Source organism: Chelonia mydas, chromosome 9, assembly GCF_015237465.2.
Source record: "Chelonia mydas isolate rCheMyd1 chromosome 9, rCheMyd1.pri.v2, whole genome shotgun sequence".
Taxonomy (NCBI): domain Eukaryota; kingdom Metazoa; phylum Chordata; order Testudines; family Cheloniidae; genus Chelonia; species Chelonia mydas.
This window is the reverse complement of record NC_057855.1, coordinates 61,553,652-61,580,426: the sequence shown is the minus strand read 5'-3', so window position 1 is coordinate 61,580,426 and position 26,775 is coordinate 61,553,652. Positions and strand designations below refer to the sequence as shown.

Genomic DNA, 26,775 nt, shown 5'->3' with positions numbered 1-26,775 from the left:
AAAAAAAAAAAAAAAATCAAGCTCAACCCAGTTTGGTGTTGCTAGTTCTATCAATGGCTATTAGTCAGGATTGGCAGGAATGTAAAACTATGCTCTGAAGTGTCCCTAGCCTCTGTTGCCAGAAGCTGGGAATGGGCAACAGGGTAAGGATTGCTTGATGATTACCTGTTCTGTTCATTTGCTCTGGGGCACCTGGCAGTGGCTACAGTCAGAAAACAGGACACTGGGCTAGATGGACCATTGGTCTGACCCAGTATGGCTGTTCTTATGTTGCTGACTAGCAAAGGAAGATGGCATTCAGGAAAACTGAACCTTGCCAACCGTTAACAGAAGGTGCTAGGCTATGATGCAACTCCGAGCTGAGATTCACACTTGACGCTAAGGTCAATGATGCTTTGTTATTTGGTGACTTCCCTACACAAGCCCAAAGGTTTGCCCATAGGACCTTCCCCCTCTGTCTGGTAAACAGAACTTTAGACAGTTTTTAACAAGCGTGGTCCTAGTTTGCTGAACCAGAATGACCCATACATCACTATTTGGATGTTTTCCACACAGCTAGAACTTCTTGATGCACAAGCTTGTCACCCTGATACGATGGCTCTGATCTGACTATCTGCACTCTAAGTAGTTATACCACCTTTATCACTGAGGTGTCTGAGCAGAGATCTATGTTCATCTCATAAGCACATGCGTATCTGGTGTGTCACAAATAACATTGCATAAAATTCTCCTGGTATTGCTTTGGAAAGCAGGTAACCTGGCCCAGTCAGTGGTTGCCATTCAAAGTTAACTGGTTCAGCTGTTAGCAGTACCTAGGATCATGAGAGCCTGATCTGCCTCAAACAGGATTTTAAATCCCTTAGTGGAATTTGGGGCTTTTAGCTTTAGGTTAGTGGTCTGGACCTAGCCAACCAGAGTCTGTAAGTTGTTCAGTCCAGTTCCTAATGGACAACAGTCTACTTCACAAACAGTCTAGCGTGGCCACAACCAGCTGCCTGCTGACCACTTCTTTAGGAGGCAGAGAGAGGCCACCCAGACAGAATTCTCCCCTAGCAGGGGACTGTTCAGGACAGGCTTGGGGAAGTTTGCCCTGCGGCTGGCCATGCTTTGCTTCCATTGTACGTAAATAGCGTCCATCTCCAGTGCTGTGGAGCTGGTTCCTAAATCCACAGCTGTCAGCTTTTAATGAAGGGAAGAACATGTCTTTGCTCTTGAGTCTTATAAGCACATAGAAAGCAGAAGAAACAAGGGCATTTGTATTTATTTTATTTATTTTTAATCACTTGTATAAAGTACCAACTCTATGGGATCTAGGAGATTGGTTAAAATAAATAAAGGTAACAATTGTCCCCAGTCCTCGCTGGCTGAGTTTGAGGCTGGAGTGGGGAGCTGCTGAAATCCCTTTGTTGGAGCAGCAGCTGCACTGGGAGGCACTGCTAGAATATAGGATGACTTACAGCTAAGGACTCAAGGAGGGGGAGATGAGCCCTTTCCAGACACTAGCATCACCCCACAATGTCCAAGGGCCTTTTGTTATCGACACTCTTCTTGATGTGGGGGGCAACGTACATACTTCTTGTCAAGCGTTCCCTGCCCCAGAATTACTTGCAAGGTGGATTTAAGCTAGTGATGCCCCGGAACAAGGTGAAGGTGCTTGGATGGCTCTAAGAGATGAGCTCCAATCCAGGCACAAACCTTCCATTCTTATTTCAGTAGCTTGGAGAAAAATAGGGAGGAAGCAAGTAAATTAACTTGGGCTTCTGCTCTACGGGGCTGCCAAAACCTCAAGCCCTGATTGGTCTGAGCTATAACCAATGGAAGGTGTGGCTGCTGAAAGCATCTACGGTGTTGAAAGAATGTCCTGATGGCCTCTGCAGGAGAGCAGTGCTGGTTCCTGTGGCTGGAGACATGCACCCAGCAGCAGGTGACTGCTGGAGAGACTGTGTGTGTTAGCTTAAGAAGTGCTACCTGGAAGATCCATGACTCTCCTTCCTAGTAGTCTCTGTTAAATGGGGATGCCTGTGCCTCAGCATCCCGCGAATGGTGCTTGGCACACTCCCCCTGCTTGGGGCTGTGCTTCTCACAGTGCTTGCTGCAGTTGCCTCTCTTGGATGTGGTGGCAGTGGAGTGCGCAGGCGAGGCGGGTACCACTGGCCTCTCCTGGCTGTTGCAGCGATGAACCAGGATGGGCTCCTTGGGGCTGGCCTTGCTCTTCAGGAGGCGCTGAAGCAGCTGCTTGTCCGACCGCTCCTTCCTGAAGTCATCCTCAAAGATCTTAAGCTGCAGGGAAGACAAAGGAAAAACAAAACTGAGTAGGGAGAGGCAGGTGAGCCCAGAGGTGGCTCTGGCCAGCTCTGTGCAACTTGAGGCACTAGCTATTGTGCAGCTAAAACCATGAACCAGTTTTGAAGACACTTTAAATTCAGTCCACACTGATTTGGGGAGGGAATAATTCCCATCTCCTATTTTCTGATCTGCTTTTCCCAAGTGGCAAGCACTTTCCAAAGATCAGAATAACAATTCCAGCTATTCAGCTACCTAGCACTTGGCATGGTGATTGGGTACTATATAAATACATAGGCCAGACCTGACCCCAGCTCATTCCCTTGTAGTTGTGTTAGCCCACAAAACTGGGTGACTGGGCACCCAAATCGCAGATGAAATTCAGTGTTGATAAATGCAAAGTAATGCACATTGAAAAACGTAGTCCAGACTATACATACAAAATGATGAGGTCTAAATTAGCTGTTGCCACTCAAGAAAGATCTTGGAGTCGTGGAGCGGATGTTTTCAGAGAACTATCCATGATATGCAGCAGAAGTCAAAAAAGCTAACAATGTTAGGAACCATTAGGAAAGGAATAGATAGTAAGATAGAAAATATCATAATTCCATTATGTAAATCCGTGGTACACCAATGCCTGGAATACTGTGTACAGTTCTGGTTGCCCCATCTCAAAAAAGATATATTAGAAATGGAAAAGGCACAGAGAAGGACAAGGCAACAAAAATGACTCCGACTATGGAACAGCTTCCACACGAGGAGAGATTAAAAAGCCTGGGACTTTTCAGTTTGGAAAAGAGACGACTAAGGGGGGAATGTGATTGAGGGCTATAAAATCAGGAATGGTGTGGAGAAGGGGAATAAGGAAGTGTTATTTACTCTGTCACATAACACAAGAACTAGGGGTCACCCAATGAAATTAATAGGCGGCAGGTTTAAAACAAACAAAAGGAAGTACTACTTCACACAACACACAGTCAGCCTGTGGAACTCATTGCCAGGGATGTTGTGAAGGCTGAAGCTATAACTGGATTAGAAAAAGAACTAAAGTTCATGGAGAATAGGTCCATCAATGGCTATTAGCCAAGATGATCAGGGACGCAACCCCATGCTCTGGGTGTCCCTAAACCTCTGACTACCAGATGCTGGGACTGGGCGATAGGGAATGGGTCACTTGATAATTGCCCTGTTCTGTTTATTCCCTTTGAAGCATTTGGCATTGGCTGCTGTCGAAAGACAGGATACTGAGCTAGATGGACTACTGGTCTAACCCAGTATAGCTGTTCTTATGTTCTAGATATCTAGACCATCCGGGATTAGGAAATAGTCCCCTTGTAGCATCTGCATCCCTGACTAGTGAGAATCCTTCAGCTTCAAGAGAGTGTTTCGGGACAAGTGGGACAGGCAGCCTTGTGCCATTAAACTGCATGGAGCATGGCAGTGCACTGCAGCGATGGAGGGTTGGTACAGACTCTCTAAGCCCTGAAGATCGGGGAAAGTTGCAGATGGTAAGGAGAGACTGGCTGGAATGGGTTTCTTACATCGCTTTCAAAAAGCAACCCTCTTCATTTTTTAAGTAGCCCATGGCTGAAAGGACACTGGGACTGTGGCTGCTTCCTCCATTTGACTGCTCACAAGGAAGGGGATGTCTTTCTAACTGCCAGTTCAGCCTCCTGCTGGGATTGGAAAGTCAAGCAGCGTTCTCCTCTGCACCTGTTGTATTTACTGGGAATATTCAGCTCTAAACTGAGGGCAGAGCATGTCACTTTAGAGGGACCTTCGCTAACAAAGTTGGCGATCCATAAGCCAGACCCGACCCCAGCTCGTTTCCCAGTAGCTGTGTTGGCTCCGTAGAGCCAGCAGTCAAGTTTTGTTATCAAAAGCAGCAGATCTAATCTCTCAGCATTTCTACAGCATCAATCACCATAATATCTCAGTGCTGGCTGTAAGTATCCATCAGGAACAGATCTGTTGAGTGGTAAGGTGCTCTTCTATCTTCACCACACTATAAGAAAATGGGACCTGCTAACAGTTGTAACTTGCAGACCAAGAGACAATATGGAGAATCACATCTCATGCTTAGGGTGGGCCCTTCAGGGTTCAGAAAGGATTCCCCTGCACATACAGCTACATTAACTGGAGGCAGAAAAACTTGCAAGGTATATCAGGAAGGGTCTTTCACATTTTCTCACGCTTCAGGCACTGGTCAATGCCAGAGCCAGGAGGCTAAATCAGCAGGATCAGTGATCTGATTCAGTATGGCAAGCCCCATGTTCCTAAATCCATTCTGCCCTCATTGGGAAAGCCTCAAATACAGCCTAGTTGCTGGCTGTTGTTGTTCCTTCCCTCCAGCTGAGTTGCATTAACAGGCTGACCAGTGCATTTGGCGGGGGGGACTCACCTGCTCTCTCAGAAGTGCCATCTGCTGCCTCATCTCCTCCTCCTTCTTCCGTAGCTTCTCGTTCTCTGCTTTGATTCGCTCCCGGTCTTTGTGTTCTGTCCTGTAATCCGCCTCATAAATTTCTGTCTGTGAAAGCAGGAAGAGATGCCTGTCAGTAGGGGCTTGGAAGCCCTGTCACTGCCGGGTAACCGGCCAGTACACTAGGGAGGGATGATCATTCTACAGCAGGGGTGAGAAAACTTTTTGGCCCGAGGGCCAGATGGGGGTTGTGAAACTGTATGGAGGGCCAGATAGGGAAGGCTGTGCCTTCCCAAACAGCCTGGCCCCCTGCACCCTATCTGCCCACTTCCCACCCCCTGACTGCCCCCTGACCCATCCAACCCCCCTGCTCCTTGTCCCTTGACTGCCCCCTCCTGGGACCCCCTGCCCCTAGCCACCCCTCGGGACCCTGCTCCCTGTCCCCTGAGTGCCCCTACCCCTATCCACACCCGTGCCCCCTGACAGCCCCTCCCCCCCAGCACTCCCACACCCATCCAACTGCCCCCTGCTCCCTATCCCCTGACTGCCTCCCGGGACCCCCTGCTCCTTATCCTGCCCGCCCCCTTGCCCGCCCCCTTACCATGCTGCTCAGAGCAGCAGGGGCTCGCAGCCCCACCGGAGCCAGCCATGCCGCCCGCACTGCCCAGTAGGAGCAGTGGGCCAGGCAGCGGCGCTGCGGGGGAGGGGCTGGGGACTAGCCTCCCCATCCGAGAGCTCAGGGGCCAGGCAGGACAGTCCCACGGGCCGGATGTGGCCCGCGGGCCACAGTTTGCCCACCTCTGTTCTACAGTCTTATGCCCATTGTCATGCAAAGGTCACTGCCACCTTTTGGGGACTGGTTATGCCAATATCTTCCCCTTGCTACTCCATTAATACTACCTAGTTCTTATATAACCATCTCAAAGCACTTAGGGATCATTATCCCCAATTTACAGATGCAGAAAGTGAGGCAGAGAGACACAGTGACATGCCCAAGGTTACCCAGCAGCCCAGTGGCAGAACTGGGACTAAAACCCAGGTCTCACGAGTCCTGGTCCAGTACGCTAGCAACTAAGCAACGCTGTTTGAACTCTAACAAGGTGGTGCTGGAAGAATGCTTCCACGGTCGCTCCAAGCTGGGAGGATGGGGGATTAAATTGATACAGAGGGGTGGTGTGAGCTGGTGAAGGAGCAAAGCACAGAGCCAATACTCAGTCCTTCCTGCGAAAGGTTGGAGAGGAGTACTGCCCCGCTCTTGGACGTTCGCCTGAGACTAGCTCCCTCCCCCACCTGCCTTACCAAACATTTCAGTGAGGTTCTCTTTTCTTCCCCCCGCAGCAGTCCCTTTCCCCATGAGCACCCATCCTTCATGACTGATGCTGAGTTACCTGCAGGGGTCGGCACCACCATGTTGCGTGACAGACCCTTGACAAAAGTATCGTACTTAGTGACGGATGTTGGGGGTGGGGGAGTTAGGTCATTCAGTTTTTTGAAAAATTACCACAGAACTCAACATTTTTACCACAAACACGTTGCTGAGCGCTGGTTACCTGGCATTTCAAGGCCTCCAGCTGGTCCTTCAAGTCAGTCACCTCTTTCACAGGATCCGAGCTATTATTCACGTGGACCAAGTGCTTGCACTTCCTGGGCTTGTAGGTCTCACCCCCTTGCACTTTCTGACTGGCCTCTTCATGCTTTTTGGATGAATTCTCCTTCAAGCTCTTCCTGGGAAGCAGGAACTGAGCATCTACAAATTCCTCCCAGGGCACAGATGCCAATACCTCGGAGCCCTAAGGAAGGAAAGGCTTAAAGGTCAGTTGTTGGCATCATCCAGCGCATTGGTGACCAGCTTCTTAGAAATGCTAAATGATCACATGTACGTTGAGCCCTGGGTGTTTCATTCTCTTCCTGGTCACAATACATTAGGATAAGGGACAGCAGTTTGGTCTCTAGGTGACAATAGGGGGAGGGGCTGGGTGGGGCTGTGTTTGACACTGAATTTGTTGCTTATAGCAAAGTCATTCTTGGGGTAGCAGACCCTCGCAAGCCACCCTCCCATTGAGTCAGCCTACAGCCTTCAGGGAGCCAGCAAGACAGGCCAGTTCGGAGTGGCTGCATGTGGCATCGTGATATGGAAACAGCTGAGAAGCCCTAAATCAGGTCATGTCCATGGTAGGAGATGGAACCATGCATGAGTCAGAAAAGCATGAAGGTAAAGCTAAGGTCTCCTGGTCCCCAGCCTAACAAAGGGGTTCTGTGCTACCAGAGAAGCTTGGTCCTGAAGACCTGCATTTACTGTCAGTCTCTCCGGGGAGATTTGAGTCTCCTCTGCATTTTTCGGTTTGTTTCAGATATAATTTTGGATCATGAGCCGTTCCAACAAGAGAGCAACTAAACTGTTCAAGACCACATCTCTCTGCTACCAGCAACTCCATCGAAGAGCCACCTGAAACAATGGGCTTAGCAAAATAAGACTATTGTATGATATAGGGAAACAGGTGGTCCAGTGGATAGGTGTGGCCTGGAAGTTGGGAGAAGTAGATTCTAGTCTCGGTTCTGCCACTGACCTGCTGTGTGACCATGGGCAAGTCACTTCCTCACTCTGCCTCAGTTTCCCCTCCTGTTCAGAATGTAAAATCTGTTGTGTATGGCCAGGGCTTAGCAGAACAGGGACACAACATGGGGCCTGTAGACATTACTCTAATACAAATAACAAAATAAGATGTCTGCACTGGCTTTCAAGCGGTGTTTGAAAGCTTCAGCATGGCTATAGCTGAAATAATCGAGTACAGTTTGGCTGGCCAGTGTGTATGGGGCCAAGCTATAGGGGAGCCTTGATTTAGCCTTGATTCCTAGCCAGGTTTGAGCCAGGTTTGTTGTTTTAACACAGTTGGATCCCCATCCATGCTCGCCAGCCAAATTCTGGAGCACATTTGGGTGCAATTGTACTTCAAAGCCAGGATAGATGGAAACGGAGTCCTTTGGAAAGTCAAGGGAAGAAAGAGAAATTATAGGTGCTGACTGGCTGGTGGGGTCACATGATGAGGCATATACATTGTCAATAATTCTCCCACTCTTGTTCTAGCCCAACCCAGAGAATGCTGGTGTCGACTGGGTGTGCTGATCTCCCTGTCCTCTAAACCCGCTCTGAGCACCAGGCCATCCCCAGCTGTTAGAGGACAGGGTTGTGGTGGGAGATGGACTCTTTGTGCTGCTGAGAATATTTCTTTGCTTCTTTCATTCTGATTTTTGCATCCTGAACCTCAGTAATTACAGCTGAGTCAAACTTGCTTAACGCATTTTTGTTAATAGAGTTGGCTACATGCTCTGGCAACTTGCACGGCCCTGGGACATTGTCAAAGCCATAGCTGTACATCAGCACTGACCTAGTGTCTTTCACTCCTAGCAGTATGACAAATGCCAAGCACAGGTGGCCTTTGAGTCTACAGCTAGGAGCTGGTCTAAAGACTGTGGGGTTCCTTGCCCTCCCTGAGTGAAAATGGAGGTGGTGGCTGTTTTCAGTGCAATAACAAAGCTGGACTCTCCTAACCCAATGAATCACTGTCAGTTGTGTTTGTAATACTGCAGCTTTGGTACAGTCCCCGTTCTTAGATTCCTTTATGGGAGGAGGAGGAGGGTTTACAATGAACTTACAGCCGAGGTCCTCTTCTCCCTGCCGTGGTGCTGTCTGCCTTCTAGCTGCCTCACGTACTCCTGTAAATGCTGGTTCTTCTTGAGCTCCTGGATGAGGGTTTGTTCGTAGTACTCCCTCTTGTTCTGCAATGGGGATGGACACAGTCAGAACAGCATCTAACAGTCAAAGGAAGCAGACAGGCCCTGGATGCTACTTGCAGCATCCTAAACTCACATGTGGTAGGAGAGGGGTTTCTGTTCTGACCTTTCTCCACCCAGCCTTATTGCGCCACTTCCTGGAAATCTATGCAAAGAAGGGAGCTGCAGTGTGTCTTTTGCAAGCAGCAAACCTATGTCCTTTACCTCCCCAACTCCCTCACAGTCAGCTAAATCATTGGTGTCTTCAGTGTCACCACAGGGATAGTACACTGGATGAGGCTCTAGCAGAGGCCAGCTTGGTGACCTTAGGCAAGTTGCTCTGCTTCTCTGTGCCTCAGTTTCCCTAACAAGGAGATAATGATACTGACTTCCTTTGTAAAGTGCTAAATAAAAAGTTTCTTCAGTGGGCTCTGAATCAGGCTCGCTGGGCTTTGCTCTGTCCCCGCACAGTTCCTGTAGATGGTATGACTCCCTGATGAATTTGGTATTAGAGATGAGGAGAGTAGGTTTGGAAAACGAGCTCGGTATTACGTATCCCTTCCTCCTGCCACCAGTATTTCTAGGACTAGGCAAAGGCCCATCAGATTCACGTCTCTTGTCATCTAAGACAGATTTGAATCAGGGCTTTTCCCAGTGCAAGAGAAGTAACCTAGGGGCTCACCTACCGCTGTAGCTCTGACTGCAGGGGAGGCTGGTGCCTCTGCCCCTGGTGCTTCTTTTTCTACACCACGCAGTCTCTCTGGATGAACACAGCATGGCAGTGCTCTGCCTTTTGGGGGAGAAGGGAAGAGCCCCTGAGGGAGGCAAGAGAATGTTGCTACACAACTGAAAAACTGACCTGCCAAATAAGACTCGAGGGGAGGAGATTGGCTGACCTGGAACTCTACACAGAACCACCGTCTCAGGATTTGCTGCCTTAGTCCCTCCCCTGTGCTGTCATGTGCTCTCAACACAAGCCTAGCCCTAGGCGCTCTGCTGCATGCCCAGAAAGTAGCAGGGGCTCCTTTGCTCACCTGTTCATGCTCAAGCTTCATGGAGAGCCTCTCCGTCTGCTGCTTGAGGATGACCACGTCCTCCTGCAGGGCCCGCATCTTCTGCTGCAGCCCCAGGGTAGTGGTATGGTAAATTTGGTCCCACTCCTGATTTAGCTTCATGAGCTGCAAGAGTGGGGCAGAAAAGCCGCTGGTGAGTTTAGTTGCCCTTCTTCTTTCCACACAGGGAGTGAGTGTTCTCTGCGCCAGACTAACCCCCAACAGGTTATGTGCGCATTCACCCATCACGGGTGAACGTCACTCAGCCATTCTGGGCCAAATGAGAAATAGCTTCTCCTGTTGGAGTTTCTAGGGAGATGATGGGGACAGAAGGGATTGGGGAAAGGACCTGCCCAGGACACTTGTCTTAACAACTCTGCTCTGGCTATGGGCTATTAAATTATTATAGATTCTAGCCCCAGGGCACTTCCTAGGCACGTAACAATGGAAGGTCCTGGTACCAAGGGGCTTCTGTGGTAGGAGGACTGAGCCGGGGGGGTGTGTGTGTGTAAGTCTAGGGTCTTGTCTTCACTAGAACATCGGTTCCTGTTGGTACATGACGTTGGGGAGTCATGGTAGCAAACACAATGGTACCCAGTGTAGACTAGGGCGAGCTGTGCTCAGCATTAATTCTGGGGGTTGTGGTTAAGCTCGTGCAATTGTAACCTACACACCTCCTGGGTGTGGTGCTCTGTCCCCTCTAGTGGCTCTGAGACCACTTAGAAACTAATGAGTCTGCTACAGCCTTAGCTAAGAGCCATGTGGCTTTTAATTCATGCAGTAGAGGCTCATGCATTTAGCTCTAGAGGTCCCAGGTTGGATCCCGCCCGCCGACGATGACAATGACCCAGCTGGCAGACAAGATCCAGCAGGATCACAGCCTGATTTGATACACAGGAGCTCACCCTCTGCTGGTGCTGCTGCCTTGGACTCTGTACCCTAAGTCCAGTATGCGGCTGCATAGTCAGCTGCATGGTCCCATGGGAGGGAAGAGACTAAAGATGAAGACCTGGCTTCTATGGGGATGTAACTGCACTCACTACTGTGATATGCGTAGGGCAGGACTTGGAGAACAGAGCACAGCCGGACCCACACAGTGCTATTGGGAAGAGGGGCAGATCTGGAAGGGCTCTTAGTGCGTGAGGAGGACTGTACATCTGCATGCAGGAACTATTCTGTCCCCTACCCACCCCCCCATCCCCACCCCCACCCCCACCCCTGCTAGCCAAGGAGGTAATGAGTGAGCTGTTCATTGGACTGGAAGGGACCTTTTGAGTCATTGAGTCTGGTCCTCGCTATCATGGGCAAACCCTGGAAGGACCAACAGTTTCCCTTTGGCTGGCCCTGATTGACGTAGCATAGCTCAGTACAGGGCGCTGGAGAGGAGGGTGTGAGGGCTGAGCATACTGCAGGGGACAGATGGGGTGTGCGTGTGCACCAGCCACAGAGAGGCGGCTCAAGGCATGCCTGTAGCTTGCGTGAGGCGGTCTATGGCCCAGGGAGCTGAGACGGGGGCGCCTGTGCTTTGTTCACCTCCTTGTTGATGCGCCGCAGCTCCGTGTTCTTGTTGAGCAGCAGCAGCTTCTCCTCGTCAGCCGAGGTCACCGTCATGCTCTCCGAGATGTAGGTGACGATCTCCTCTGAGTCGTGCCGGTTGGAGATGACAGGCTCGCTGAGCACTTGGGGTGCGCCCTCCCTGCCAGCATCACCAAGAGAGGAGGAAAGTCAACGAGGGGAAAAGGAAGGAATGGGCACAACTCCCATTCTTCACCTAGGTGTCTGGCTCCAGGATAGGGGCCCCCGCATCAGCACCCACTCCTCTCTGGGGCCCTCACCCCAGGGTACCCCTCCCCACCCATTCCCTGTGCAGGCACCCTGCCAGCACTGCCCTGATGCTCACATCAGCATCCTCTCCAGGGAGTGACATGAGGGCCCCAGCTTACGCCCTGCTCTTCCCCCACCCTGGCTTTCCAGGAGCAGCACCCAAGAAACACAGCGGGGCTAGATCTGTGCACAGAAAGCTCTCCCCTCACCCGGGTGTCAACATAGGGGGCTGTGACCCAGCCTAGCTTAGCAGGCTCCTCAAAGCCTCCAGCTGGAGAACAAGTTCTCTCTGATGCATTCCCTGTCCACTACAAGCACAGTCACATACTGAGGAGGGCTCAGAGGAGTAGAGTTACGCTGATCTCACACAGAAATTGGGGAAGTTCTTGGTAAGTGGTATTTGCATACCCTAGATTTGCATAATCAGCTTCATTGAAAAGGGGTTTTGAAGGGGAATTCAGCTAGAGAGAAGTGTGTGTGAGACTGAGGCACTATGAGCCTAGATTTGTTCCTACCAGCCTCATTCTTCAAACTGCTGAGCACTCACATCTCCCAGGGCCGCCCCTCGGCACCTCACCCAGACAGGCCCTCGCACACAACAGTGGACAGTGTGTCACCAGAAACTGTCCCTTGGAAGGTTTGCGAGTGGAGTCGTGCTCAAGATCCAACAGATCACCTCTAATGAGTATGCCCTGCCCACTGTCATCCCGTACAGTAATTCTCAGTGTGTTAACGTCACGCTGGGTTTGCAGGTTATCTGATTAAACTATGACTATGTAGATCATTGTTGCTACCACTGTTATCTAATTGAAACAAATCTTGTACAAAATGTGGCATGTAAGATGTCTATGGAAAGGCAATAGATTGCTGAATATGATTGTGGCATTTGTATGCATGTATCAGTTTTGTAGCTGAAGTTAGGAATATTAACTATGTACCTGTATTTTTAAGGTGTTTGCTTCTGGGTGTTTAGCCAACAAGGTGTTTAGCCAGCACATTATGAAGGAACTATTCGAGTAGAATGGCCCATTAAAGAACACTTAACTTACAATGGAAGATACTTATCTACTCTTAATGGACTTTCCTGCTATGACTAAGCCAAGTTATGCTTGGACATGTGACTTGCCTATGTGACTCCAAACTCCATCTTTTACCTGTAATTTTCCACAGTAAGAACAATAGGATTCCCTTCCCTTGAGAGAAGCTATAAAAGGCCCTGGAAACATTTCCATCAAACCTCTGGACTTATATTAATGGGAGCATTATAACCAAAGGACTGAGGACCTTCCAATGAGTTGGAAGCAACCAGAGACTTGTCAAGCCAGCAGTTTATTCCATCACGGCTAAAAGCTTGATCCAAGAACTTTGCATTTATTGTATGTATTTGATTCCTTTAACCAATTTTAACTCTCACCTTTCTTTCTTTCTTTTTATAAATAAACCTTTCAATTTTAGATACTAAAGGATTGGCAACGGCATCATTTTTGGGTAAGATCTGACTTATATATTGACCTGGGTGTGTGGCTGGTCCTTTGGGATCAGAAGAACTTTTTATCTGATTAAATTGGTTTTAAAGAACCACTCATCTATAAGAATAGTGTTTTTGGTGGTGATACAAGGACTGGATTACCGAAGGAAACTGCTTTTCTGACTTCTGGTTAGCAAGTGTGGTGAAACAGAAAGTTGCTGGTTTGGTATATCTCATGGAAGAATAACAACCAGTTTTGGAGAGTGTCTGCCCTATTTTTTCAGCAGTTTGTCCTGAATTTGGTATTCTTAGTTGTGACCCACTGAGGCATGGTTACACGCAGCCTACCTGCCCCATGGCCCAGCACAGTGCTGTAGTGAAATGTCCTCTCACTGACTCCATGTGACTTTTGTAACCTAGACTGCACCACTGTGCCTTTGCTGTTATGCTATGGGGGCACTGTAAACAACCATAGCTAGGGTGCACCTGTTAAATTAAGTGACCCTTGTTTATTTGTCAGGCTACATCTGGGGGTCAATGGGTCTTAGTGAGGTATGTTCAGATCTCTATTAACAGATCTATGGTGTTAAAAAATAAGCCCAGAAGGTCAGAAATCCAACACACACACACACACCCAGCCTCAACATTTCAAAGGCTCCTAAACAGTTTTACTTGTAGCCTTCCAAAAAAAACCACCCATCTGCTTATGAGTAAGTAAGTGGTTCTGACCAAGAGGTGTTGTCATGTGTAACAAAGGGATTTAAACCTGTCTGTCACTGAGCACAAACCTTAACAACGGATCCGTGACCAATGCCTCCAGAATAGCTGTCTCCTTTCCCCACGTGCTTCCAAAAGCAGAACTAAGAGCGGATCTGTCTGCAATTTTACCTCTCCGTGGGGAGGTGAATGGTCACAAAGTCATGAATCAAAGCCAAATCCCTTCTCAGTGCCAGCAGGGCAGCCCCATGGAGTCCTTACCATGAGCTAAGCTAGCTGGGGACCATCGGCAATGGGAGAAAACTGCCCGGTGGAAATCACAGTGTGACCTCTTTTTTCCACTTTATTGAGTTATTTGAGATCCCCTTGATGATTGAAACTGGAACTGCTTAGGACAGCAGCAGCAGCTGCCTCGTGGGACTCAAACAGCCCCTTGCAGTTCACTGGAAGGGGGAATTGGAGCAGAAGTACAAATATTAACATATATTTGCATTTTGTGGAAACACCGAGAGGTCTGAATTTCAGTAATGGGCCTGGGCTTGAGATCACGGCACTAAAACCAGGTCTGAGGGGGAAAGCGAGATGGGAATCAGAAGAATTTTATGGGCTTCTATCTCTTGGTCTGCCAGGTCTGGAAAGGATTGCTTTATACCAGCAGGGAGCTGGAAATCCCAATAGCTTGCCAGGCAGATTCACCAATTTTTCCACCCCAGTCCTTCTGGTGTATGTATTGTGGGACCTTGCGACCTTCATTTGTCCCTTGGACTACTGGCCAAATATAGCAAGTGCTAGACCATATTTCAGTGTAATCCTTTTGGGATTCATTCAGGTGTTGATGGAAGAATCCCTTAAATTGCAACAGTACTAATATCCTACTAATATCCAGCACAGTGTGTTATCCCAATTTGCCCGTTGGGTCCCAAAGGGTGCAAACTGATCTGATGAATGCCCAGACCTTGGGGCACTGCCAAGCTTGTGTGTCTTCCCAGGGAGAAAACTCAGCTCTTGCATTTCTAAGATGTGTTGTGCCTAGCAAAACTGTCCTAGCACCAAAGCAGTATTTCCACCATTGATGCCCATGCTACAGACAGGAATCTCTACTGTAGGCTTTTGCCTTCCAGAGGTAGGTGCATTGTGGGCTTGCCAAAGGCAATAGCCCATTGGTGCATTGGTGCAGTCCACTTGCAGCACGCCTGGTCTGTATGCATGGCATGATGCCTAGGCCAAGGAGGCAATGTAGGTTTCACTGGGCTGCAAGCAAAGGAGGGAGGATTTGTATCAGTACATGTGAGAAACAAGCCCATGACTCTACTAATGTTTCTGGGCTTGTTTCTCACATGTACTGATACAAATCCTCCCTCCTTTGCTTGCAGCCCAGTGAAACCTACATTGCCTCCTTGGCCTAGGCATCATGCCATGCATACAGACCAGGCGTGCTGCAAGTGGACAGCATCGTGACTCTTTCCCTTCATGCCCCTGGGACGGGGATGTCTTGAAATGTCTGTGTTCCATTCCCAACTACCCTTCAAACCAGCCCAGTCTTACCCAGGTATCCTCACTGGAATAAATCAGGAGCATGGATGAAGTCTCTCCCCCTCCAGGGGCCAGATGCACTTGTGTATTGGATGCCAGATCCGTCCACGTAACCAAGCTCCGGGGCATGAAACCCACCTTACCCATCACTGAGTTTCTGCATGTGCTACGAGGCCACTTGGCTGGACAGGATGGGCTATGTGTGTGTTGCACCTAAACACAGATGTGCAGGCTCAGCTCCAGGATCTTTACCACCTTGTTTATGTTGAATCTCAGGTCCAAAGTCTCACTACCCAATTCTTCATTGGATTGACCATGGGGATGCTTTGCCGGATCTCTCTCAAGCATTTCTGGTACTGTCTTTTCCATCGAGGAAGTGCTCAGTGCAAGCAGCATTTGTCTCATACACTTGGCAACTCTTAGAAATGAGCCAGGCCTTTCACTGCTTTCCAGGATGGTCCTTACGACCACACACCAGCCAGTCATTAGAGCCTGGGCCAGATCTACCAGAAGACTGGGAAGCTGGGTTTTGGAACTGGAGCTGATCATAACTGTGATCCTGCAGGTGTGCCGAGGGGTAGCACTGAAGCAGTTTCCCCCCCCCACACACACACCCTGTTCTCAAAATCAGCAGGCCCTCTGCAAGCAGGTACTCGGATACCTCTCGGACTCCCCCGCATGCCCTGTGCCTCCAGCCACCCCCTAAAACTCAGAGGTTCCACTGGGGCGGCACAGCTTCCTCTGCCCAAGAATCTGTTTCTGAGGCAGCAGCTTCACCAGGCCAGTCTGATGGCGGAAGGAAGTGGTGATGCTGATACAGGATGCACGGGCCACGGTGACAGGAAACTCTGACACGAGACAGGACTTGAAAAACCCACCCTGCTCCCAGTTACTTGAGCAACGATGGGGTTCCCCCTGCTGGGTGGAAAGCCCCCCCTACCCATCACACTTCCAGTAAGGCGCACTCACGACAAATCTTGCCAACGAGCCCAGTAAATGGGCTGGAAAAGTCCACTGGGGTGGAAAGGTTCCTGTGTAAGGGGACAACCTTAGCCAATGCAGCCTTTACCCTCTGGCTTCTAAGGTAACTTAGTGCTGGAGGAAGAGATCCTTTTATCTCCATGGGGACTGCAGACCTCTCCTTATCTGCACAGCAGCCTTCTCCCATGCTGCCCTGCCATGACGCCTGCGCCCTGGGATGCTGTCACCTGGTGTGACAATACTGAAATAACAGTGCTGTTAAGAAAAAGCAGCCTGTTTGCTGTTAACAGCATGGGACTGCAAACACAGGGCAGCCCCTGGGCTTGGATCACTTGCCAGATTATCCCTTGGTGTCACCAACTTTGGCCAGTCCGTGGCCTGCGTGGAGTCCTGCATGGGGAGAGTCCTTGGCATTAATGATCGGAGGAGATCTTCCAGCAGGGGATCTCAAAGCATTTTACAGAGGAGGCTTGGTATCGTGACTTCAGTGGGAAACAGAAAGGCACGGAGAGTGGCAGGGCCTGACCTCATGCAGGGAGCTGCAGATAGAAGCCGTGATGCCCAGCCCTCTGCCCTGCCCACAGTAGCATCAGCAGAGTCAGTTCTCCTGCAGGGATGGAGACATTCCAGGAGGCAGAAGAACAGAGCTGTGTTTTGGTTTATTTTGGAGCTGGTGGGCGCTGTCTGTTTTCTCACCCCAGTCACTGATGTGAGGAGCCTGTCATCAGCTGGTACGTTTTCATACTCAGGCTTTCAAACCATGGCAATAGCAGAGCATGGGAGTCTGGGTTCCCAGCAGGTGTAGCAGGCAGAGTCCAGGCAGTTGGGCACTGATATCCTGTGCTGGTTTTCCAAGTCCTAGTCCTTATTCTCAGTGGCTGAACCCTGTCCTTCCTTTGTCACTTACGCAGCGAGAGCTGCTGTGCCAGCATGGCTGGCTGGAGGGAGGCAGCTCAAGGGAAGAAGCAGAAAATGGGGGGGGGGGGGGGAGGGCGGGCGAGGGGAATACAGCAAGAAAGGCCAGCAGGGGTACTCCAGAGACAGGGGAAGGGGGCCAGTAATACAAGAAAAGACACTCTGTTTTCGGAAACATGGAATGTGAAATCCAGGCCCCATTTCCACCTTTTTACCAAAACTCAAAGGCTCGGCGCTGGTTCTCATGTCGTCCAAACCAGCTCTCCCATCCCTACTAATAGCCTCTCTACTTGAGTCCATGGGGGGAGTATCACAGTAACAGTGTAAGTGACAATACTTTGACTGGGTATCTGACTGTGTTGTGCTACAACAACCTGTTGTGCGAGGGAGCTCCAAAGTGCATCTATATTGATCTCCAGCACCCAGGGCATTGTGAAGCCAGTATGTACATAAGTTAGAGCTCGATCTTCATTGTATGACTTGTTCTCACGCAGCCTGCTGCCAGTTCCCTGTCAGTGGAATAATCAGTGGCATACCTGGTGGGAGGAGGTGTGTTACTAACAGGGAACTGGATATATATATATGTAGCTTGGTGATCCTACTATCAAACCTGATTGACCAGGGGAATTTCACTCTCTCACTAGCTCTGCATTGTTCCTGGCTGTCTCACTCCAGATACAATGAGGTTGAGTTCTTGCCTAAGAAAATCTATTTAAAATTTGAGCCAGTTAAATGTGTGCAAACCCTCAATACAGACACACACAAACTGGTTTAACCCTTGCTTATATCGATTTTAACTTAAATAGGTAATTTACTGGTGTAGGAGTGAAACTGATTTATGCACCTACGTTAGGGGGCTGCCCTAGTTTGTCTAGATCGAATTTTAAATCCTACATATCTCACTGTCCTAGTACAGACAAGGCCGCCCGGTTTGTTTCCACTCAAGGCTGACTGTTGTTACTCCTGGCATGTGTGTTCTGGGCCTGTTAGTTCAGATGTTTAGAGGGCTGGCAGATTTAGCCCATCTCTAGCCAGGAGCTGTCATGAGACTGCTGTGTATAAGGAGATGTAACCATGTGTAGCTATCTCCCTTTCCTAGGAGTTGCACATGAGCATTCAAGGTGGGTATGATGGGATAATATGATTCTGGCAATTAATTGATCTTTAAATATTCATGGTAAATAGGCCCAATGGCCTGTGATGGGATGTTAGATGGGGTGGGAACTGAGTTACTACAGAAAATTCTTTCCTGGGTATCTGGCTGGTGAATCTTGCCCATATACTCAGGGTTCAGCTGATCGCCACATATGGGGTCAGGAAGGAATTTTCCTCCAGGGCAGATTGGAAGAGGCCCTGGAGGTTTTTCGCCTTCCTCTGTAGCATGGAGCACGGGTCACTTGCTGGAGGATTCTCTGCTCCTTGAAGTCTTTAAACCATGATTTGAGGACTTCAGTAGCTCAGACATAGGTGAGAGGTTTATCGCAGGAGAGGGTAGGTGAGATTCTGTGGCCTGCATTGTGCAGGAGGTCAGACTAGTTGATCATAATGGTCCCTTCTGACCTTAATATCTATGAATCTATGAATCTATGAATCTAGGGCTAGGGCAAGCTAGGTGCTGGCTCTGAACTGAGGGGCAGATAGAGGCCTAGTCAGTTAGTGACTTTCAATGGGAGTTAGGTGCCACACCTGTTATCTGCACCTTGAGGCCCCTAAATCGCTTTGGAAATCTGTCTCTTAGGCCCCATCAACACTACTGTAAGCAACCACACTTTAAAAGGATTTAAACTCCAATGTGGTCAAGTGGGGTTGTAAATGAAGATGGGCCTGAACCAAAACCCACACCCAAATATGCCCAAACATAGGGGTATAATGGAATCTGGGTGCAGCTTTGGCCCATCTCCCACTCTAATGACAATTTGGCTAGTGTATTACAGACAGAGAGGCACCATCTGTAGGCTTGGGATGAGATAACCAGAGGAAATGAGGGGTAGGTACAGTTTAGCAGTATCCATGCTGTCTGACCCGATTGTATGTCCCCTTCTAGTGACTGGCTTAATAGAGGATAGTGGCCTACTCCTGTTACTAACAGTGGAGTTATTCCTTTAGCGCAAGTGTTAGAAGCTTGTGCTTTTGGCAATGAAGATCCCTGCGGATGATCCATAGTGGTGGAGCATAGTTGCAGCCGATGAAGTGAGCTGTAGCTCACGAAAGCTTATGCTCAAATAAATTGGTTGGTCTCTAAGGTGCCACAAGTCCTCCTTTTCTTTTTGCGAATACAGAGTAACACGGCTGTTACTCTGAAACCTGTCATAGTGGTGGGGTTCTTATATGTATTAGACACACAAGGCTTCAACCTGAGGTAGGGTTTAGGATTCTTGAATGATACTCACATAGGGTTAGCCCTTCACACACTAGTCTGCCAACCTGTGATCAAGTCCCATTGAGCCACAACTGTATTTAAATTGGGCTTCAACTCAGGCTTGTAGTTTGAGACACCTTGGGCTTAATGTTCAACAGTGCAGAGCATCTTCAGCCCCCACTGACATTAGGTAGAGTTATGTGTGCTCAGCACTTCTTTGGATCAGGCCACACTGTCTCATGTTGAGCACCCAAAATCATGGGCTCCATTTTTTAAAATTTGGACTTAATTCTGTCTGCCCTGTAAAAGCAGCCTGGGTCTCTGCTTGGAAATAGCACACAGCATTTGCCCCATCAGTTCCTTAAATATCAGCTACTACTAGCATGATGTAATGGGACCAGTCCTGCACACCCTGATTCTTGTGAGTAACTCTCACTCACACAAATAGACCCACTAAAATAATGCCAACTCATATGTATGAGAGTTTGCAGGATATGTCTGTCGGTCTCTCTCTCTCTCTCTGTGTAAGTGAAACAGGATGCTAATCAGAATGATGTGATTTTATCATCTGGCATCTTGTGATCTACTAGGATCAGAGTCACCTTGGTGCTTTGAAAATGTGCAGTAAAGCACGGTGTCAGTGCTGAGCAGTGTTAATACTACCCATGATTTCAGGAACAGTCAAGTCCTTCAAGTATCAGCCCTGGAACCTGTGATCGGAAAGAACTAAATAATTGCTGGTTGCAGGCAAGATTTCACCTGTGCAAATGAATCTCTGTTGTTGTTCATGAGCAAATAGCCTTGGAGACCAGAGCTGGGAAATCCCCCTTGACAGGTGCCAGAGCTTTAATTGCAATGATGTCACGGTGTCTATTTGTAACTCTGCATATTCTCAGAGGTGCTCCAGCTAGCTAGCTCCTCCCAGAATACCCTGCATAGGAGTAGCATGGACTACATCTCTAACTAGATTAGCATCACTGTGGGTTATTTGCCCAGGCATAAACCAGTCCAATCTGAGAACTGGGACCCACGTGAGGGCCTTTGATTTTTGGATTGGGCTGTGAGGTTCAGTCCCTGCTATGGGCAGGAGGCTTAGACAATGACTCCCATGTCCACAGGGTTCAGCAAAAAGCTAGAAGGTAAGAAATGTCAATGCGTATTAAACAGATCGGTGAGTGCATGTCCAGTGAGCCCTAGGATTATGCACTGTCACAGGAGAGGCCTAGATGTAGGTTGTTTTTCGGGGGGAGAAGGTGGGGTCTCACCACAATTAGCACTGACCCTTTCACACACACACCACATACATGCCTTATAAATAGTCCCAGCAAGGAGAACAAAGATCGAACTGTCTATGAAGACAGAATTCCCCTGTCATTCTCAAAGGGTCTGTCCACATCAGGATAAAAGGTGTTTTTAAAACGAGTAGGCTGTTGGCAATAGGGAAAGAACCTAGCACCTCTGGATGTACAGGCATGAGCCTCTACTTGCCTGAGCTAAAAGGCCTTGCTGGGCAAGTCAGGGTGCAGCAGGAGATCACCCTCTATGTGACACAGCCACCACTAGGGGGTGACACACACAGTGCCACCTTGAGTGGGAGTGGTTTACACTAATACTAGCTCTTGTGTTCAAATCCCAGTGTAGACTGGGGACGTAGCAGTTTAGCAGGGTCACAATCTGGGTGTCCCCTAAATCCCTTTGCCTCGCCTGGGCACCAACTACCCACTAGGATTTTATGATGTGTTAGCTGTCAGGTTTGACAAACACACCTAGCGTGGAGAGGCCTAATGGTGCCGTTAGGGCAGGAATGATGCACACTAGTGGGGAATCTTAGACACGGTCTGCCTTTGTTGCCTCTGTTCTTGGGATCAATAGGACATCAGTCTCCAGGTCTGTCCAATCGTGCAGCACCTTTTACGAGCATTGCAGTCATCTCTTCCAGGCAAGGGGCCATTTTTTGTTATGTGTTTGTACAGCACCCAGTACAATGGGGCAGGGGCCTCCAGCCATGGCTGCGGCACAAGCAGTAACAATAAATACAAATAGGGCATGCGTTAGGCAGCCCTGTCACACATTCCTGCATCTCAGCTGACACCTCTCACATTCTTCTGGGAGTATTTTTCTGCAGTTGCACCTTTTGGCCACTATAGGCTGCTGTAGCACCCACCGAGCAGTCCGCCCCTCCCTCCTCCTTCACTGGTAGCTTTGCTGCCCCCCAGACCTCTCTAGCCCCCACAACCCCAGTAGCAACCCATCCAGCTCCTCACTCAGATTCCCACTCCCCTACAACCTCAAGCCCCTACCCCAGCCACTGCTCAGGGCAGGGCGTGTTGACCATAAAAGCTTACGCGTATTCAAATTCTTTTCAACTACACACGTGGCATGATCTTGTTAAACCATTTGCATGAAATGTCATAGGTGGAGCAGAACAAAACTTGGCAGGCAGGCTGGCTGGAGACTGAGCACCTTGGAACTGGGAATGTGTCACCATGCTGGTCTGAGACAAGAACCAGCCTTCCTTCCCAACCCAAACTGCTTCCCAGTTCCCAGGGCCTCCTTGAAACTGTAGAGTGGTGAGGAGCCAGCCACTCCATTTCCTCTCACCTTCAGTAACAGCTCCCACTGGCATCCCAGACTGGAGAGGTTGTGGGAGAAATCCTGACGGTGGAATCAATGGGAAACTTCCCATTGAAGTCAATGGAGCCAGGATTTCACCCCATATTTTCTTTTTCGTTCTCCCATGACCTCAGCCTCTTCTAAATTTCTTCTTAATGTCTGCCTTTGCTGATCCCTACAAATCATGCCCAGCTGGCACTGCTTAGGCTAGTGGTCACTTGTGATTACTGAGACCTCCCTGACTATTAGCTTATACATACTCACCTGTCTCTAGTGGAATCTTATTCTCCCAACCTGCCCTCCATGACTGCCCATTTACCTGTTACCTTCTGTCTAAATCCCAGATTGTGAGCTGCCTGGGGCAGAGGCTGCTTTTGTGTTATTTGTCTGTCCGGTGCAATTGTATTGTGATAGCGCCAAGGAATCCCAAGCATGGCCCAGGACCCCATCGTGTCAGGTGCTGTACACACACACAGTTCTATTGAGGCCCTTGTCCTGCTTTCATCACCGCAGTATCTGACCTTCCAGCAGGGCTGGCTCTAGGCACCAACAAAACAAGCAGGTGCTTGGGGCGGCACATTTCTAGGGGTGGCATTCCGGCGCCTGCCATGCTGCCCCTAGAAATGTGCCCCCAGCTTGCCTCCGCCTGCTCCCCTGAGCACGCCGCCGCCGCTCGGCTTCTCCCCCCTCCCTCCTAGGCTTGCCGCGTGCGAAACAGCTGTTTTGCGCGGCAAGCCTGGGAGGGAGGGGGGAGAAGCCAAGTGGCAGTGCGCTTGGGGGAGGCGGCGGTGGTGGAGCGGAGGTGAGCTGGGGCGGGGAGTGGTTCCTCTACCCCCCATTACTTCCTGCGCTCTCCCCCCCACGCTCACCTCCACTCCGCCTGCTCCCCAGAACGCGCTGCTGCTCCCTCGCCTGAGAGGGAGCGGGGAGAAGTGGAGCGGCGTGTTCAGGGGAGCAGGCGGAGCGGAGGTGAGCTAGAGCAGGACGGTGTGGGGGGGAGCCGCAGGAAGCAATGGGGGTGGGAAATGTGGCATGCCCGGGGGAGGAGGCGGGGCCGGGGATTTAGGGAAGGGGTTGGGAAGGGGCGGAGCCAGGGGAGGCACGATAAAAAAGCGGGGCGACCAAAAATTTTTTTGCTTGGGGTGGCAAAAATCGTAGAGCCGGCCTTGCCTTCCAGTCATGCATTAAGCATGTGGTTCATTCTCTCTCTCATCCTCTCCCCAGGGGGAGAACTGTGGGCGCAGTGGAATGGTTGGTTTTGGGAGGGTTTGATTTGGGTTTTATTTTTTTAAATGCTGATGCTGCTCTGTGGGTGTCAGAGAGGGCAGGCAGGAGTAGTCCAAGTCCCGACTCCGCCTGGCACTTGGAGTGGAAGGTAGCTTGTGATGGCCCTTAGTTAGACCAGCCTCTGAGAAAAGCCAGTCTCCTGCATAGACAAGATGGTCCCTGCCCACTGGGGTCCTGATCCCTGCCTGGGAGCCTTAAGTGCTATTGCAATCGAAATAATGATAATGTAAATCTCTGGTGATTGTGTGGTATCTTGTGTATTAAAGAAAACAGGGCAATGTGTGAATACGGGGCCTGCCAGAGTCTATGAGAACAATGGGCCACCTAAACAATGCTTGGAGGTGACCACACTCACCAATCATTGGCTCTGTATACTTCACAGAGGGCTTATGCAAATTACTTGCTCATTGATATGCAGAATGTACAGGCTCCATCTGCCCAGAGGCGTGTAGCTGGTCAATTTTGTTTGAGTTTCAGGTCAGTAACAAACATTGCACGTGGCAGAAAGCTGCTATTTACTACCTTCAAATATCTGAACAAAAGCATGTGTGTGTGTGAGAGAGAGAAAGAGTAAAATTTTATGGGCCAAATCCTTAGCTGCTGTAAATTGACACAGTTCCATTGGAGTAATTGAAATGACACCGATATATAGCAAATTAGGAACTGGCTCTATCAATCTATCTAGTGGTGCCTGTTGTAAAGTAAACTAAAAGGTGAATCTTGGTATATCTAGTGCAGTATAATGGCCATCCCAGGTTATTCCAATGCATTGTGATGCGCTGCTTCTTATGGGGCCAGATTCTCAAGCTGTCAGTTCCCATTCTGGCTCCTAAATAAGGATCAGTTCAGAGCCAGCAACTCCCAGTGTGACTCTAAGGCCAGATTTTCAGACTGAGATTTTCAGCACTCAATGTCCACCCAACATGCTGAGCTCTTGAAAAATCTGGCCCTAACTGTGGCCCTAAAATTCCAGCTATAGTGGTTTTGACCTAGATTCTCAAAGGTATTTAGGTGCCTCATTCCCATGTAAATCACTGGGCACCTAAATTCCTTTGGGGATCTGGGTCATTGTGCTCAGAGTGAAGCTGTTCATCAAAAAGAATTTACTTCCCTGAAATTGTATCCCAATTTCCAGCAAGCTCCTGTCCATGCTGCATTTGAAGCTATGCTAGGTAGAAGAGTGTTTGATGCGTAGTTATGAGCAGGAAAATGACTATATAGAAAAGTTTCCCTCTGATCCCACAGCACTGTCCCTTGTGTGTACTGAGAATCAGATGAGTACAGTAATAAATACCTAGATAGATGCCTTTCCTGCAACTGACAGCCTCTGCTCCTGTCAGCTCAGCCAAGCCACCACAGTGATGGGAAGCTGAGGTAGGTTCTAGTCTGGCTCATCTGTCGCTATTGTTATTAATAACTAAGTTTCGCTCCAAGAATCCTTATTACGGGTTATGATGATGCACAATTTAGAAAGAGCCCAGGGTGATTCCCAGGTTTGTAAGACTGTCAAACAGAAAGTCATCTCTTGACTGGGAGACCAAGCCTATTGAGACAAACAGGGAAGCATGCAGATCCACTGGTTCAGTCACTGGTTCAGAGTTGGGCTGCCCTTTAAAAATGGTTGCTGGAAACGGGGACCTGGCACAGTCTTCCTGATAGATTCATAGGACTGGTTTTCCTTCACACTGCTGGTCTCCAGCCTACCTCAGCAACGTAGGTTTATATTGTGATTCTTGGAGAGGTGTGTGTGTTGGGGGCACAGGAACCACTGGGGTTCAGCAGTGAGCCGGGAAGCTGCCAAGCCATCCAGAATTGGATTCGGGCTCCCACAGAACAGAACTCCCAGTCCACACCTGTTTCATAGCAGCACTGATGTCACAGCTTCGGCCACAACCACCAACCGGTGCCTGTTGGCCTGGTTACATGCCAGTGTGTATCTTTGTACACACACACACACCCCCTTCTGCTCTTTATATACGACCTGGCAGCCTAACTCCTATGTCTCCCCTTCACACACAGCCCCCAGCTTCAGCCCTTCTCTCAAACTTCCTGCTGCTCTCAAGGCACCACGAAGCACTCCTTTAAACAGCCCCCTGGAGGGGCTCTCTGGCCCCCCGCGCAGAAGAACAGGGCAGGGCGTTAAGAGGTGGTAAAGGCAGCTCCTGGGGCTTGTTTCACTTCCCCGCTCCCTTGCCCGCTCCCAGCTCCAGCACCTGGAGTGGGGGGGGGGGGGGGGTCACAGCTGATGCCTCTCGCTCCCTGCCAGCTAAAGCTCTGATGGGACCTAAGACCCCCCGCCCCGCTCGCCACACGCCCCCTCCCAATAGCCCCCGGCCCCGCTGGAGCTTTACCTACCTGTTGAGAGCCAGATCATCCTGGGGTCTGCCCAGCCGGGGGCCCTGCTCTAGGCAGAAATCCAGCGTGGGGGCCCCTCTCTGCAGCTCGGGCAGGAGCTCTGCTTTATCGTGCGGCAGGGCGAGGAGGGGGCCCGTCTCCATGCTCGGGGCTGGGGCTGGGCTGTCCGGCACGCTGGAGGGGCGAAGCCGAGTGCCGGGTAAGGAGCCGCCGCCGCGGGGCACGCCCCTGATGTCACGCCCCTAGCGCCCCGCTCTCTCCGTGTCGGTGGTGTCACACATGGGTCCCGCTGTGGATCGCAACCAGGAAGCGGCGCTGCTCGTCATAGTCAGCTGTTGGGTGAGCAGAGAAAGTTACTCACGCCCGCAGCGCCGCTGAATTTCTCAATGGCCTGTTCCATTCCCCTCCCCCCCCACACACACACACCCCCGTGCACACACAAAGGGCAGAGGGTGCTGCCCACGCACTCAGTGTCGCAACAGTGGGAAGTTTGCAAAGAAACTTACGGTCCCCGAGAGGCACGCACATCCCACCTTTGGCCTTTCCAGGGGTCTGCGAGGGGGGACCCTTGTTACAGTTTCCAGGGACGTCACTTCTGGGCTATATTTGTACCCTGAATATTTTCATTGAGAATTTCCAGACACAACAGTTCACACAGGATGCAGCCACATTCGCCCAATGCAGACGTACACATGTGCGGTAACACACATGTTCATAAACACAAGTCGCGCACACACGCGTTCATACAACACATACCCACACACAGAGTGACACAATTCATACACACATACAGTAGTACCTACAACATCCAAAGAGTGACGCACAATGCCCACAAACACACACACAGACACAATTCATGCAGAGGTGCAATGGCACAAGTGCACACACAGTTGATTACACAAATTATACTTGCACACTGTAGAGCCCACACAATTCATACACCAGATGCAGACACACAACTCATCCTCATTTCATATGACAGCTGGGCAACAGTTTTTAGCTGACACTTGCCAATCTGCAAAAAAATGCAGATTTGGTGACACAGGTTGTGAATTTTTGTTGATTCCACCAAATAGTTGATTTCTGAAAATAAATGCTTCCCAAAATCTGAAATGATTGAAGTGTTTCATGCGGGCGTCTTCAAAATGAAGCTTTCATTTTTCAATTTTTCGTTTGGAACTGATTTTAGTTTCAAATT

At 49.7% G+C, this 26,775-nt stretch overlaps 1 protein-coding gene across 2 annotated transcripts; it reads right to left on the bottom strand.

Moving 5' to 3' along the window:
* Positions 1-237: 237 nt before the first annotated feature.
* LOC114020410 (TNFAIP3-interacting protein 3) lies at positions 238-25,944 on the bottom strand. 2 transcript variants are annotated; one of them, XM_027826396.3, is made up of 7 exons: positions 25,578-25,944; positions 11,059-11,221; positions 9,508-9,651; positions 8,357-8,479; positions 6,253-6,492; positions 4,685-4,810; positions 238-2,280 (listed from the first exon to the last, which is right to left on the bottom strand). In XM_027826396.3, the coding sequence occupies exons 1-7, from the start codon at positions 25,718-25,720 to the stop codon at positions 1,993-1,995; spliced, it is 1,227 nt and encodes a 408-aa protein (XP_027682197.2). In that variant the 5' UTR covers positions 25,721-25,944; the 3' UTR covers positions 238-1,992. The 2 variants fall into 2 exon arrangements, with proteins under 2 accessions (XP_027682197.2, XP_043378300.1); XM_043522365.1 differs by lacking the exon at positions 25,578-25,944 and adding an exon at positions 15,080-15,215 and having other exon boundaries at positions 239-2,280.
* Positions 25,945-26,775: the final 831 nt, after the last annotated feature.